This window comes from Mustela nigripes, chromosome 3, assembly GCF_022355385.1.
Source record: "Mustela nigripes isolate SB6536 chromosome 3, MUSNIG.SB6536, whole genome shotgun sequence".
Taxonomy (NCBI): Eukaryota; Metazoa; Chordata; class Mammalia; order Carnivora; family Mustelidae; genus Mustela; species Mustela nigripes.
The window spans coordinates 62982907-62999090 of NC_081559.1; the positions used below are offsets into that span (position 1 = coordinate 62982907).

The following is a 16184-nucleotide window of genomic DNA, read 5'->3' on the forward strand; positions in this document are numbered from 1 at the left end:
TTTTTTTTTTTTTTTTTTTTTTTTTTTTTTTTTTTTGTCACAGAAAGCGTTTATTTACCACAGAGGAAACCAGGAGCTGCTGGAGCCCATGCCCGGCAGCCTGAGCAATGTGAGTAATCAGGGAGAGGGAACAGCAGGCAGGAACCCCAGGAAATCACATCTGGGTAGTCTCCAACCCGCAGGTCTGCTTGGGACAGGAGATTCTCTGGCTGGTCTCTCGTGTTATAGCTCAGGGAAGTCAGCTTTGACAAGCAGGCTTCAGTATTAAGTAGCTGTTACTATGACTGATATTGACATTTTTGCATAAGAGAGGCTTATTTTATTCATCTTTAGTGGTTTGAATACATTTTGGAATGAGTCAAATTTTTTAATATTCTTAATAATGCGTTGTTTATGTAGATGTTTGGGATTTTAATGACAACCTTACTGTGAGTTAAAATTGAATCCATTATTCTAATTTCTTCTAGTCTGTGTATTATTAGAGAAATACATCCTACAATCCTACAGGTCTCATCTCCAGATATCAAAATCTATCTGAGATAAGGAGAATTAACTCAATATTTTGAAGTTCCTTCTGACTTTATATCAAACACTGATAAATGAGAAAACAACATGGAGAGATTATTTTTTATTAAGGTTTTCTGTAAGGTCCTACTGAAATAATTGTGCGTGTTCACGTTTTTTAATATACCATCCATTAATAATTGTCAACTATAAAAAATAATAACTTATAAGTCCCATCTTGAGCAAATACAAAGCTGAATTTTCCTTTTTTCTTAAATTGTCTTAGATGATGGAAGAATCTGGAATGTGCACAGTGCCTGGTGGTTTGGCCAGAGTGAAGAAACAATTTGAGAAGGACAAATTTGCTTCTTCTTGTAATACCTTGTCTCAGTACCAATACCAGCACCACAACAGATCTGAGCAGGTAATGTGACTGCAGGTAAATGGATAGAACACTTGTGTTCTCATTTCTGTGCCAAAGCAGAAAGACTCCTGTTTGCTGGTACATTTATTTTCATTACTCATTAACAAATATTGTAATTTTAAGATGCTTTAGAAAATCATCTTTAAAGCATATCAATGTATTGATTTGCTTTCTTGGAGCATTTTTTCATATTTCTAGGAAACCATGCTGGAATATTTTTCTTCTCCACTTCTCATGTTTCAAACATAAATGAAAATTAAATAGCCTGGGTTAGTCAACAGGTAAATAGAAATGTTGAAGGCCACGTTTATATTGAGCCTCTGCTTCTAGGTTATAATTCATGATAAACTATCCACTGGTTGTTTTTATAGATTAAATATGAAGCATTATTTAGCTGATCGTTGTGGTTAGTTTTCTGTTTTCTTTAAAATCATCAAAAATTGAGTAGTAGAACCCAGATGTTACATAAAACTGCATAATGCAACTACTATATTTTATCTTACATAAAAGATTTTCCCCCATTTCATTCCTCCATTATCATAGATCACCAAATATTGTCATGGGTTATAATGATTTTTGAATGTGAGAATCTCAGTAATAAAACCCATTAGACTGAGCTCGGCACTTTGAAAAATAGTAATTGCACTGTAAACAGCTGTATTTAGGTCCATGTTTTCCATGAGGAAGAAAGTAACTGGGGTACTTCTAAAATTTTGTAGTGGAAGATAAAAGGTGGGTTTTTGTTCATTTGGTTTTTGTTTTAAGAAAAATCTTTAGGATATTTGGAGTTACCTATGTTTTTAAAATTAAGGCAATTGTATCATATAATGTGGGTGGGGGAGGGAGGGGAAGAATATATCAAGCAGAACGATTAAAAATCTGATATGTGAAATAGTATTTGTTCTCTTTTTCTGGCTTTGTCTGAGAAGTAAAAATTGCACAATATAAATAGCTCAATGAATTTAGGGGAAGAATTAACTTTGCCTAAAGGAAACAAAATGTAAATAAGAAATTAAGACTAGATATATTTGTGGTCTAATATATAGCTGTTGCAGCAACACAGGAGTCTATAAGTGAGTCAGTTGTGTGTTTGCTTAAAACGGGTCAACAATACAAAATGTTGTTAGTTATCATTAATAACTTAAGTAACAAATTCCAGATGGAAATCTGTGTATGGACAGATCCTTTGTTTTGTGAGGAAACATTGTGAAAGAGTGTAAGAGCTATGGGATTTGTAGATCTGACTTTAGAGCCCCCCCTACCCGCCGCACCCCTCCACCCCGCCACCTACCAGCTGAGTGACACTAACACAAGGACACCTTCACCGTCATGGCGCTGGGGAGTCCCTCAGGGCAGCATTCTCAGAGGCGAGCGGCACTTAGCTTAATGCTTTGCTATCATCATCTTGAAATTCTTAATACTTTTAGAAAAAGGGATCTGGGCCTGGCATTCTCATTTTGCTCCAGGTCTGGAAAATTATGTAGTCAGTGCCACATAGACCAAATTCATCCCCTCTCAACTCTCTGTTTCTGATTAAGATGGGGGTATCTGAAGAAGGATTTGTCCATGTCATGTGGAGGTCTCATATGACAAAGAGCAGTTTCCATAAAGTATTTCATTATCCATGAAACCTGAAGTCAGTTAGGACTCCTTAATATTGCAAGAGAGAGAAAGCCCAATCAACATTGGCTTAAGCCAAGTGGAACATCATAGATTCACAAACATGCAGTCTTGTGGAAGGGAGATCTGGTATCCACTCCAGTGATATATTGGAGCAGCTGGCTTGTACCAAGCCTGTGGTTATTAAGTGTTTAGGAATGTTGCAAACCAGATAATGTCATGTTAATAGCTTGAAATCCGCCACAGCCAGAGTATTTGAAATAGAGAAATTGGCAAATACAACAAATCAGGAATATTCTTTCTTTCTCTCTTTCTTTCTTCCTTTCCTTCTCTCCTTTTTATCTCTTTTTTTCCTTAAGAACCCATTGTTAAATATGTATTTCCTTACTATTAATGTATGGTCTCAACAATGTCCCTAGCATAGTAGTTAAGAGCATAGAAACCGGAGCCAGATTACTTGCGTCCAAATCCATACTCCTTCATCTATTAGTTGTGTGACATTAGGCAAGTTCCTTAGCTTATCTGTGCCTCAGTTTCCTCAATTATAAAGTCAAGATTGTAATAGTTCCTACCTCATAAGTTTGTTAAGTGGATTAAATGGATTATATTTGTAAAGTGTTTAAGGCTATGCCTGGCCCATTGTAAGCATAATACAGTGTGTATTAAAAAATAGTAAGTATCACCTTCAACATATTTCTTTACTTTTCTTTCTTTCTGTTTTTTTTTTTTTTTTCTTAACCTCACTTCTTCTGGGCTGGTCCCATTCTCACCCAGGTTTCCCCCAGATAGTAGTAAAAAAGATGCAGAGAAAAAGTGAGATCTTTTTCCCAGAAGTTTTGGGACCAAGCCTTACTGCATCTAATTGACTATAAATGGAACACTCCCATTCTTCCTAGAACTAATTGCTACAGCTGGGGGACACTGATTGGCTGAAGCCCCTGTACCTGTTGACCTAAGTGGAAGTTCTCGGCATTCAGTTATCAAGGGAAAATAAATGGATACTGGGTAAAAGCACAACCCACAGCAGCAACATATAAATGTTACACACAGACACACACACACATACACACACACACACACACACACACACACACACGCATACTATAAGCTCCTTGAGAATGGAATCTATTATCATATGCGGTAGTCCCTCCTCTGGAACATGAAATATTAATGCCTATAAGTATAATAAATAAAACCATGCACTAGAAGTCTGAATATCTGCAGGACCCTGGGCAAATAGTGACCTCTCTGAACTTCAGTTTCATTATCTACTTGTAGACATATTAATAATACGCAAAAATTCCATGGGGAACGACTAAGCCTTGGTCATGATGCCATGTAATATAAATAATATATAAAAGAAACATGTTAGAATAAACTAGTAAATATCTTTTATTGAACTGTATGCTGAACTCTGTGGGAAGATGAAAGAAAAAAAGTCATCTGTACTTAAAAAATAAAATGACTAATTTATAATCCTTATTACAAATTTGAGACACACATCAAATTTGATTATAGAGGGGAAAACATAGAAAATCATGTCTTAGCTATTCACTTAAATTTTTACAGCTATCTAATGTATTCTAAAAATTGCTTCTCTTATCAGTGGGGATTGAGGATCTTTACAGGTAAAGGCAGATAGTTAATTCTGTCTTCCCAAAGATGTTGTCCACCCAGATGGTATTTTCAGTCTGCTTGTTGAAAGTACTTGAGATTCACCTCTCTGCTAAGTCTGCCCTGGCAAAAAAAAAAAAAAATTGTTAACATATAAAAACTAATACTAATTTGAATATCAAATTTAATTAGACTTAAGAAAGAGCATTTGTTTTGAATTTCTGACAGTATTTGATGTCACAATTACTAATAATCTTACAAGGTGTAATAAGTTCAATCTCCCTCTCTCCTTTCTAATATACTAAAGTCAGATGTTTCAGGGTAATTAGCTATTTGGTAGTCGTTTGGGAGATGAACAACAGGGCTAGACAAGTTTTGGAAATTAAGCTATCTCTCAGGTTAAAGATCCCTCTGTCTGCTGATTGATCAGACTATATTACCAGACTGCCTTTTATTCAAAAAGGGATTCTGAAATAGAAAAAAAGAGGGGGGGGGGTATAAAATATAGGAACTTTATTTATGCCATCTGGGATAATGTCCTATTTATATATTCTAGACTTGTCATGCTTCATGGTTCTGCCTGTTTCAGTTTCACCACTGCTAGCCTGTGGAGAATCCTTATGTAAATTAGAAAAAGCGGCCACTCTGGACCATCAGAGCCACTGGGTGAGGGAGGCGTGGGGTGAGGGTTCAGCTTCTTAAAAGAATGTGTTGAGGAAATGTTATTTAATCTTTTCCCGAATTCTTTTTTTTTTTTTTAAGATTTTATTTATTCGTCAGAGAGAGAGAGAGAGATTGAGCACAGGCAGACCAAGTAGCAGGCAGAGACAGAAGCAGGCTCCCCAGCGAGCAAGGAGCCCGATGTGGGACTCGATCCCAGGATGCTGGGATCATGACCCGAGCTGAAGGCAGCTGCTTAACCAACTGAGCTACCCAGGTGTCCCCATTTCCCGAATTCTTAAAAGGGTGCCTTGAAATACGCTGCAGAAAGTATTAGAATGCGTGTGTTATTGATGTGAAACGACCATCATCTCTTTTCTGAGTTCATTTTCACTTGCCTATACTATGGTTTCCGTGTTTTCAAGACTTTCCTTTCCTTCTTTTTTTCTTTTTTAACAGCCTTATTGAGATAGAAGTGGCGTACCGTAAAAGCCACCCATCTTAAGCATACAATTCGGTGGCTGCGTAGTGTCTTTACAAAGTCATACAGTGTCACTGCTATCCAATTTTACGACATTCCCTGTCACCCCCAAGATAAACCTTGGACTCATTAGCAGTCTCCAACATTCCTTTTTGTGCCATATTTTCACACTCAGGATTTGACCTTCATCTTCTCACTGGAATGTCTTTGTTTTCTTTCTTTCATACTTAAACCGTCCTGAGTAGCTCTTTGCTTAATTTTGGAGTCCTGGAAGCCTGTACTCTTCTGAGGTTGCTTGGTTTGGTTTGGTGTTTTCTTTTCTAAGTGGCTTAAGTGGGAAGGAGCAGATGGAGCCCCCCAAATTTTGGAAGTAATCAGTGCAACACAGCACTTAGGCGACTGCTTTTATGTGAAAATGGCTACACCAAATCCATGTCAAGAATGTGAGGTCTTCCTGACCGCTCCTGCGGCTGCCCTTCACGTGGGCCATGAGGAAGCTGCAGGCCAGTCCCCATCTTTCTGTATCTATCTGCTGTCTCAAAAACCCAAATGCAAACATTAGCACTCTGTAAAGTTACATGGATTTGAAACAATCCCTAGACAATTTTAGGTTGATAGAAAACATTTTTGACAGCTTGTAACAGATATAAGCTGACATCTGTGTGTTTTAGACTCTTTAAAGGTGACCCATCATTATTTTCTAGCAGACTAAACATTTTTCATCAGGGAAATGTCCACATTGCAAAGCATTTCTCATATAAGTGCTTTAAACCTACCTTTAGCTTTCTGCCGTGTACGTAATTCTTCAAAGTCGTAGATTTCTATTGACAGCCCCAATCTAACCTAAATCTCTATCAACAGATAAGTTTATAATCAAAAGTGTGTCTCATATTGTATTTTAATTGTGTATGCTATTTTTTAATAGTATTTTTTAATGACTCTTACAACTTAAAGTAGCATCATGCAAACAGGAATCCAGAGTGATGGGCAGGCCTGCTGTCTCCAAAGCCAGACAGCCCAGGTTAGAATCCTCTGTGTTAGCCTCCTGATCTCTGTAAAATGAGGATGAAGTAGCGAGTGTGTTTTAAGAATAAAATAAGGTGCTCCATGTAAAGTTGTTAGTAAAATGTCTGTCATATATGAATTGTTCAATAAACACCAGCTATTATCATCAGCAATATTTCCGCTAAAGCTAAGAGAGCATAATCAGGTGCTAATTATTCTCAAAGGAAAATATGATTCATAAACATTTTATGTATATGTAAAAAGACAAAGAAGGATAACATTGCTCTATGCCTCACAACTCACACACTTCAAATTTTTTTTTTCCTAATTCTTTGGCCCTTGGAGACAGAATCATTTCCTAGGAGCTCATTAAGTAATTAAAGATTAGTTTAAAATTAACATCTCTCTGAATGCTTTGGGCATCTGTTGTTCTGAAGTAGTCAGTAACTTTAGTGCATATTTTAAAAATTATAATAACAGGTCTCCTTCTGAGGAAAAAGTGATTATCCCCCACTCTAGGTAATGACAAGATGAGGGCGATCTCTGGGAAAGCCAAAGAAGGGAATATGCATAGGACATACTTTACACGGGTTCACTGCCGCCCTGGGATGCCGTTATGAGTAAAAGCATGTTTTTTGAAGTGGGAGCAAATGAATAACATAGCATTCGCTTTTGAAGACTGCTTTATTCACTGCTTTATTGTGACATGATGTACTGAGAGGAAAATATAATTAATATATGAATTGAATCAGGCAAGAGAGAAAAGAGCCTACCCTGCTTGAATAAATGAGGAAAAGAGAAAGAGTTGAGGCACTGTTGATTTTTTCCATCTCTGCAAGGGCTGTAGCCTCTCAGCTCGTTTTAGTTGATATGTGGAAGGGAGAGGAAAACATTTGTAAGGGGTAGAACCTACCTTGTGACATTTTCTGGTTTGTGCTTCGAAACAATGAAGTTAAAATACATTCCACCAGTTGTCTGAATAAAATATAGTAAGTGCTTTTTTCAACATCAATGCTAATATGTACAAATAATAAGAAATAAGGACCCCTATTTGCCAGAGAACCATTTCTTTCCTTGACACCAGCCAGGCTATCAGCCTGACCTTTCTCCAGTGAATGCACATAAATTTCCCACTGGCCAAACCATTTAAACCATCTTCTACGACTCTTTCTCAGTGCCTATTGTGAGTGAACTTTGGTACTGAAAAGAACACAATAAGATTAATTTTTGAATGCTGAGTTAGAATCAGAAGACCAAGAGTTTGCTAAATAAAGCAAGCAATAAAACAATGGCCTCGACCAACTGAGGTCTATAACCCACTAACCATCAGGCCTGTACAAGCTGGTTTATGCAGAATTTGGTTCACTCAAGTTATTTATTAATCAATACATCCTAGTTCCTGTTACCATACAGCAAACCAGCTTTGCCCTACACTAACAACTCAGTTTCCTTTTTAATTCAACAAGAAGTAGAAATGGAAACTTTGATCCAGTTGTGGGTTCGGAGATGCACACTTGATAAACTGAATTTTTCACCTCTACCTTTACATTCAAAACTATCTGTGTTACGTTCACGATTGGACATTTCATTATTGCTTTCCGCACCTGTGCCCTGGCTGCGGCTGCCTTGCCATCTTGCCACCTGTGACCTTGCCATTAACTCAATCTCCACCTGTCTCTTCTCTTCCTATCCATGTCTACCTTCCTCTGGTTCTGTAGGTCTTGACAGAAGCCCATACTTTTTTCTAGAGATACCAAATCGAAAAGAATTCTATTCTGTAAAAACAATTCCTTGCTCAAGTTGCAAGGTAAATTAACCACAGTTAGTACTACTCACACCAATTACAATGAAGACAAAGGCAAAAACACAAACTAAACTCTGTAAGAAGTTGTATTTCTCAGGATGTAAGAAAGAAAGGCTTTTCCTATGGGCCCCCCAAACCCTGATTCCATTATGGCCTGCATGAGCCTGGTTCATCTAGAAGTATGCCCCACCCTCCTTATGAAGCCCCTATTCCATGCTTCTACCCGAAGCTTCCTGTTTGGGGGTGCAGCAATGCAGTGGTGGTGGGTCTCCAATGGGTCCTCTGTCCATCAGTTTCTGCATCACCCCCAACCTGAAGCAGGATGGCTTTTCAGAGCCCTTGACTTGTCCCCTCCTACCTCTTTCTTCTCTGACGAGATAAGGATTTAGAATGAAACCATTCTCCCTGTGAGGCTGAGACAGGGACGGAGTCTCTGAGGGAGCTCAGGTCCCCTGAGTCACTTCGGCCCTCAGTAAGGTTAGACCCTTAAGTGTAAATTAATAAAGGAACTCCCCAGGCAGCCCAGGTCATTCCGATTAAGTTGTTCTGGCTTGCGGTCAGGGATGGGGGAATGGTACTGCTCTTCGGGTCTGTGGAGAACAGAGAAAACAAAAGCATAAGGAAATCATGGTGAATAGAATAAATGTCAGTCAGCCAAACAACCAATTTACCTGTACCCAAACCCTGTTAGCTCCTTTGTTAATTTCAGACACTATTGAAATACTGTTATTTGTATATATACAGTTATATTTCAATATTAAAATTAAACTAGATAATGGTATAAATGAACTAAGGAAAGATACATCCAAATTCTTAAGGAAAACCAATTAGAACAAAGATAAACTAAAAAGTGAATGAATTTATTAGTTTAGGCCACACTAATGTACCAATAATTAACTAAAACTGATACTTAACTTCTTATTATTGTAATCTTTTATCAAAAAAGCTTTAATTTTATAGGATTATACAGTCTGTACACCTAATGTCTCTTGAGTTTGTACCTTTGATATTTTTATACAGTTATTATTTTCTGAAAGACACGGGATTTAATTGCAAAGTGATCAACTTTATTAAATAACATAGTAAACTGGCTCATAGTCATTTGGCCCTTCACATAACTAAAGCAATGTGTCCACTTCCCCCAAGACACGAGGTATGCCCAAAAAGTACAATTAAGACTAATGTCTGTGATCTACCGACATCAACAGCATTGCTTTGGAGCCACACACTGTAACTCTCAACGGCGGCTGTCCCCAGATGAAGTCGATGGTAATTACTAACTGCCTGCTGAGGTGTGACCATAAAGCCTTCGTCATGGTCCCTTTGCAACTTCCAATTTCAGCTACTTTCTGCAGAATCGGTTGGTATGTGAGTTCTCCCTGCTACTGCAGAGAGGGATTCACTCCTACCTCCCCTGGACAGCACTGCAGGACAATCCAGTGCATCATTAAAAAGGGAAACTCATTCTAACCCCTGGCAAAATGTTTGCCTTGGTCCTTTGTGGAAATTCTGTCCTCTTGATGAAATAACGCAGTCCTTCTGGTGTGTGCAATCAGCCTGGGCTCCTTTCCTATGCCATTAATAATTAAATGAGTTAATCTGCCTGGTGACTTGGAGGGGATGCGAAATATTATCCTACAAAGGGTGCCCTGGCACTATTTCTCAGGCTGTCAGAGCCTGGGGGTTAGTAGAAAAACCCGCTAAGTAAGACTGAGTTGCAAGCACAGACATAAGTGCTTTCAAAAAATCCCGAACTGGTTGCTATTCTTTCTAAGATTCATCTTACTTGTGCTCCGAAATAGAATTTGTAGGAGCAATGTTTACCCCAATTATTGGAGTACCACTACCACAGCTTTTCTTCTTAATGGTATTGTGGGTTTCTGTAAACCTATTTGTTCTTATAGAACCCATTTTCAATTTCATTTGCAGAAGACAAGTGCACTTACAGATACACCCTTCACTCCTTTCAAGGAAAATGAATTGGGATTGCTTTAGGGGAAAAGGAGTGGTATTGTTTGTTCTTATCTCAGGGCCCAGGGATGTTGAGAGAGGGTCACCAGAACCCTTTCCCACAAAACACAAAATCACTGCCCAGAGTTTCCTGTTCCCAGGGATCCCCCAAAGTATCTGATGTTGATGAAGAGGTAAAAGACAGACATTGGGACATGATGGAATTTTAGGTCATCGTGTACTTACAGGAGGTGGGAGCCTCAGAGGGAAAGCTGGAGGAAGGAATGTGTTGATACAGCCTCTCCTTCAGTTTGAAGTCTCATATTAGTTTAAAAGTGGAAATGTGCTCTTTGTATAATTATACTTAATAGAATTCTCAAATATAGAAACAATACATTATACTAATTAAAGGTGCTTTATTTTTGAATTGTTAGAATGGCAAGCTACGGGATTTTAAGTTCACAGACTTTGCTAGTTTTTGAGGAGCAAGGAAAATTATAGCAAAAGAAACCTTAATGTAACAGAATCATTATGCTTATAAAACTTGTAGAAGGGGCAAAATATTTTTTCCACAGTTAGTTTTATGAAAATGGGTGTTTTCTGTAAGCACTTGACATAAGAATATTAGCTCTTTCTGCTTCTTCTGGATCTAGTATTTCTCTAAATAAACCCATCCTCATGGGTCTTTGAATATGATTAGATCGAGATATGTTTGTCTATTCTTTTAATGTTCATTGATTAGTTTGCATAATTACAAACAAATTAGCATACTCCCCTCCCCACCCCCACCCCCACCCCCAATAACCTGGGGAAAAACAAGGCCTGAGAAAAGGAAGCGATGTTAAAACATTCTGTCTTCAGAACCATTCTATTGCAGAGATAACTGTTTGGGATATTGCTTGGGAAATTTATTTTTTGCAGTTTCTATGCAGATCTCAAGATCACGGCACAGGGAATAAGATCACATCTTCTTCCAACAGCCTTGTTCTTTATCCGTCTCTGTCCAGAGTCATCTACCATGGAAAGGAGCAAGTTATTATCTCTGTAGGAACCAGCTGAGGCTACTTCATTTCCTACCCCTTCAGGACAAAACACATTGTAGACCAGCCACCAAACTGATACCAACAGGGGGAGCCAAGTGCTCAATCTATCTTCCTTCCCCCTGGGGGAAATACCAAGAGTGCTAAAGACATCATCCTGCATTTGAAATCCATTTCTGTCTTCAGAGTACAAATCACAAAAATTTAATACTAGAATTCATATCACATGGTATTCAGACACATTTTGGGGAGATCTGGGGGAACTTTGATGAAGTCAGCCCTTTAGGTTGGGGTTCAGTTTGTGAGCCTTTTATCATAAATATTTTGTGCCATTATTCTACAAATATCAACAGCTCCCCCCGATTATATTGTTTTATTTTCTTTTTATTTTAGAGGATTAAAAAAAGGAGTTTTCCTTTTTTCCACTCAACTCCTTTTCCTTCATGCTCTTATTTTTCTAGACCTTTTCCATTACAGGAGGAGTTATGATATATCATGACAAAGTGTACCATCAAGTCTGGTTATGGAAAACAGACAAAGAAAAGAAGCAATAATTTGTAGGGAAGAAGGAATGTGAAAAAACTATACATGAGAGAATTACAGACACATACAGATCTACCTTTTCTATATCAGAACCAAATGCAAATATGTTTGTATGTGTGTGTGTATTGTTGTTGTTGTTTTTCAAAATGTGACGTCGCTGTGAACACTTTCTGCCACAAGGCAGTTATCCCTGTGGTAACTTTTCTCTACACCTCCTGCTTAAAACCTAAAAAGTAAGAAGGATCACGAGGCCCCACTTTCATGGTTCGTATTAGTACTGAAAATCAAAATCAAGAGAGCTTTGACCCTTCTGCTCCACGGGAGGTTTCTGTCCTCCCTGAGCTCGCCTTAGGACACCTATGTTACCATTTGACAGGTGTACTGCCCCAGCCAAACGTAAATATGTTGATTTCTTCCTATAAAAACAGTGGTGAGACAGAGAATATCTTTTCACACAAAATGCAAGTTAAATCATTTAATAATCATGGGCTCTGTGTTTGACACTTATGTTCAATATAATCTCTCTTCTTATCATCTTGAGATAGGAGATCAAGTATTTATCTGAATATTTGAAGTAAGTTGTAAAGACCTATCATTCCTTTTTATCAATGCCTGTTTGAATCTCATCTACTCTGATCCATCCTTAAAAACAAACCTGATCTTCAGTTATGAGCCTCCAGCAGGTGGGTAGGTTTTCTGTCATTTACAGTGCACCGGTATTTATTAGCTTATTTGGGAGGACTTCTATTACAGATCAGAGAGTATGTCCTTAAATGTCACCTGATTTTTTTTATAAGTCTGTAGGAGTTAAATAGCTCAATTTTTTAAATAATTGTTGTTTTTTTAATGTAAAATGAAACTACATAAGCACGTACTTAAAGCAAATAGTCCTTGGTCCTTTTTAGTAAGAACCTCTTTGCGATTTTGAGACCTCTTAAACTTCTGGCATTGATTTTTTGTATTTGTCAAACCTTTGCATTGATGACCAATATTAAATTGATAGAAAAGATGTTTCACTGAATCACCAGCCCTAAAAGAAAGAAAACAAATGTGTAGTTACCTGGTATAGCAGTGAAAAAGATATTGTAGTGAAAGACCCAGTGATTTTTCAAGAGTTAAGATACAATACAAATTAGTGTACATGATTATTAATTTTGGGTTTCTTTGAAGGACTCTCAGAATTATGCTGTTCTTCAAGGTATTTAACTGGTTGAGGATAATGGCTTTCCTTTTCTCTTGTCTCTACCTTAAACACACTCTAAGCATATAATAAGTGCACATAGAATATGTCATTTACTGCCTTTAGGTGTTAAGAACATTGGTTCAAAATAGCTGGCTGATGGAATTCTTATGAAAACATTATATTCGTGGTGTATGTTTGGTGTTTTTAAAATTGTGTATCATTCTTCCTTCCATCCCTTTTGTGTATAATCAGCATGTAGATTTTAAGAACAGTAGAGTTCTAAGGAAATGAGGTTTTATACAAGTGTGAAGTGCCTTGTACATTTCCTGACACGTACAACACTCAATCCATGGTAGCGCCTCATCTCTATCTCCTTCAGTGCTTCCCTACTTTCTGTCGCAGCAAATTACAAATGAGGATTCTAAGTGAGGCTGAAATTAGTTGTAACTTATTTACCTGATTTCTCACTTGAATTGATGACAAACTCCAGCTATAATCTAATATCCCTGTCTGCCACTTCAATCTCTTTTCATTCCCCGTGTTGCTAGTAGATACATTCACCAGTGAAACTGCAATTAGTTAACCTTTTATTTTCCCCCATTTTTCCTTTTTCCTTTTGAAGAAAACCCAAGTGATCAGAATAATTCATTTGTAGCTGTAATTGATAATTACACTCCCTTGTTTGCATAGATAATCTTGAAATGTTTGCATCGGAGCCAAATCCACTTTATTGTGTTTCTTCCCTCTGTTTGGATTTTATATAAAGATTTAAAATGTCATTCCTCCCAGTGAACAAGACTGATGTTCACAGAGACAGAGAGGGACAATAAAAGGAGGAGGAAAGTTTGTATAACAGGAACTCTTTCCAACCTCTTGGCAGGCCAATTGTACTATCTCTAAGTCTTCCTATATGTCCTTGTAGTATCACATGGAACATATATGGCCAAGAAATGGGCCCAAATCAATTCCATTATAAGACATGAATAGTGTTTCCTACTATGTTATCTGTTGTCAAAAATAAACACCTTTACTTAACATTTTTAGCTGGTTTCCGTTTGGTTAAGAAGACCTCAGTGTTCATGAATTACATTATTATAACAAGGGTAATAGCCACTTTTCAATCTTTTTGACATTCGAAACTCCTTCTTTACTTGGGAATGCCTCTTACCAATGAGGCAGAACCAGCCTCCATGAGGAGAAGCTGCAAATACCACACACTTAATCTCCTAGGCTTCCTGGCAACTAGGACTTGGATGTATGAACTAGATTGTACCAGATACCCCCAAATCAGACTTTGCATAAAGAAATGAAGAAATGACATGAGAAGCAGGGACTATGTGGAATTAATCTTAATTATGGCTGGTGGCAAGAGATTAACAGCATCCAATCTCAAGAAGTAACTATTCTAGAAGCAACATCCATTATGTAGTTTTGATAACTTCAGCAATGAATGTGTCTGGTGTTCAGTGACAACAGCGTGGGGTGCGTTCACCAGATGGCTCTGCAGCATTATTCAGCTCTGTTACTGACTATAAAACCTCCAGGTCTTGTTTTCTGAAATCTGGAGATTCCATGAATTCCACTCCCCACCTCTGCCTCTCAGTTTCTCTTTAACAAATTATCTTTCCTGTTTAAATCGCTCAGATTCTGATGTTTGAAACTGGGAGCTGTGACTGGATAAAAATATATATATATATATAGCTAATACATAAATCTTAACATTCTTAATTTATTGTCTAAATGATAGTCATACAGTAGGATCTTTAGGAAAGAGCAAGTGTGAGAAGAAACACATAATTGTGGATTAAATCACTGTGAACTGACTGTTCACTAGGTATGAGTTCATGAAAGATGGACTGAATAGGTGATCACAAAGCCACAGTCTGGCCATGTCTCTGTAGAGTATTTCCACATCTTAGCAACCAGAATGATTTGGAAGAGTCCTAATGTGCACAGGCAGCTTTTTGTTTCTTTCTCTTTGAATAAATCCCCCAAATCCACTACATCTCTGGTGGAAAAAAAAAAAAAAAGTATATATTAGAGCTTGTTTCTTCTTTAGTTTCTGGGCTTAGTTCTATAATGAAAAATTCATGGTAAAATTTCAATAGTAAAATTTATAGACAGAGTCATAGACAAAATACTTTCATCCAATTTTTTTTTTTTTTTTTTTGCCTTTCTTACCTTGTAAATAGCTGACACAAAGTAAGTGTGCAATGGATATCTGTTACGTAAAGATAGCAAACACTAATGTAACACTTATGAGTCAGGTGTTCCCTTACTTCCTCCTCATAACAACCTTCTGACATAGGCACTATTATTTTTCCCTGATTAATCCTTTTTATTGGTGGGGGAGGGTGGAGAGGACGGGAAATGGGACATGTTGGAGGGTTAAGTAACTTGCCCAAAGAAAGTGAGCAGAAATGATCCCAACTCAAGAAGGTTGCTTCTGGAGTCTATGCCTTGTATTTTTTTAATTCGGCTGATAGTCATTAAGCACCTACCAGATGTCAGGAACAAAAATTCAGTGATGTGTATATTATTTTGCCCTCAAGGGGCTCACTATATCAGAGAAATAGACATATAACAAATAATTAAAGCGCAATTATTCTATGATAGAAAATATAAATGAGAATTGTTGGGACACCAGGAAGTGATAAACCTTACTCTGAATGAAAGAAGGCCAAGGAAGACATCTAAGCGCAGAGAATGCTCCAGCTGAGACCTGAAATAATTTTTCATGAATACAGAATTACTTTCTAGGCAAGAGGAGCACCTTATACAATGGGTAAATAGTATATCTGTGAATACAATGAGGCAAAACTGTGGTATGAAGCTGGAGATGTAAGCAAAGCCCAGATAATAAAGAAAACTCTGTGTTATGTTAAAGAACTGTTATTTTATTCGAAGGCAATCACTTAAACAAGAGAGTAAGATGAATAGATCTGCACTTACGAAAGATGTTTCTGGCTCTATAGTGTTGAACTAAAGGGGGTCAATTTAGGTGGAAGAAGGAGAGTTAGGAGACTACTGAAATAGATTATACAAGGACTTACATGGGTCAGAAGTTTAGTGTAAAGACTGCATTGACTTGAGAGATAATTAAACATAGAATTAGTAGGGCTTAAAAATCTATTGGATATTGGCAATATAGGGTGGTAATAAAGAGGTACTGTTTCTCTATTTCGGTTTGCATTAATTAACATAAGATGCATGTAGCCTCTGGTTTTCTTTTTCTTTAAAATATTTTTATTCTTCTTATAAGCTTTTTATCTGTCATTTCAGTGTTCCTTGAGACTCAAAGTTTTATCCTTTTTTATTGTGCTTTTATGTTTATTTATATCCTTGTGGCACTTTGG

The 16184-nt window shown here is 37.4% G+C and overlaps 1 protein-coding gene across 1 annotated transcript in view; it reads left to right on the forward strand.

Annotated features, from left to right (window-relative positions):
* The window catches only part of XIRP2 (xin actin binding repeat containing 2), a 296099-nt gene that overhangs the window by 251893 nt on the left and 28022 nt on the right, over positions 1-16184 (forward strand). The window contains exon 4 of the mRNA XM_059392759.1: positions 791-928. Coding sequence (XP_059248742.1) covers positions 791-928 — 138 coding nt within the window. The remainder of the gene's footprint in view (positions 1-790; positions 929-16184) is intronic.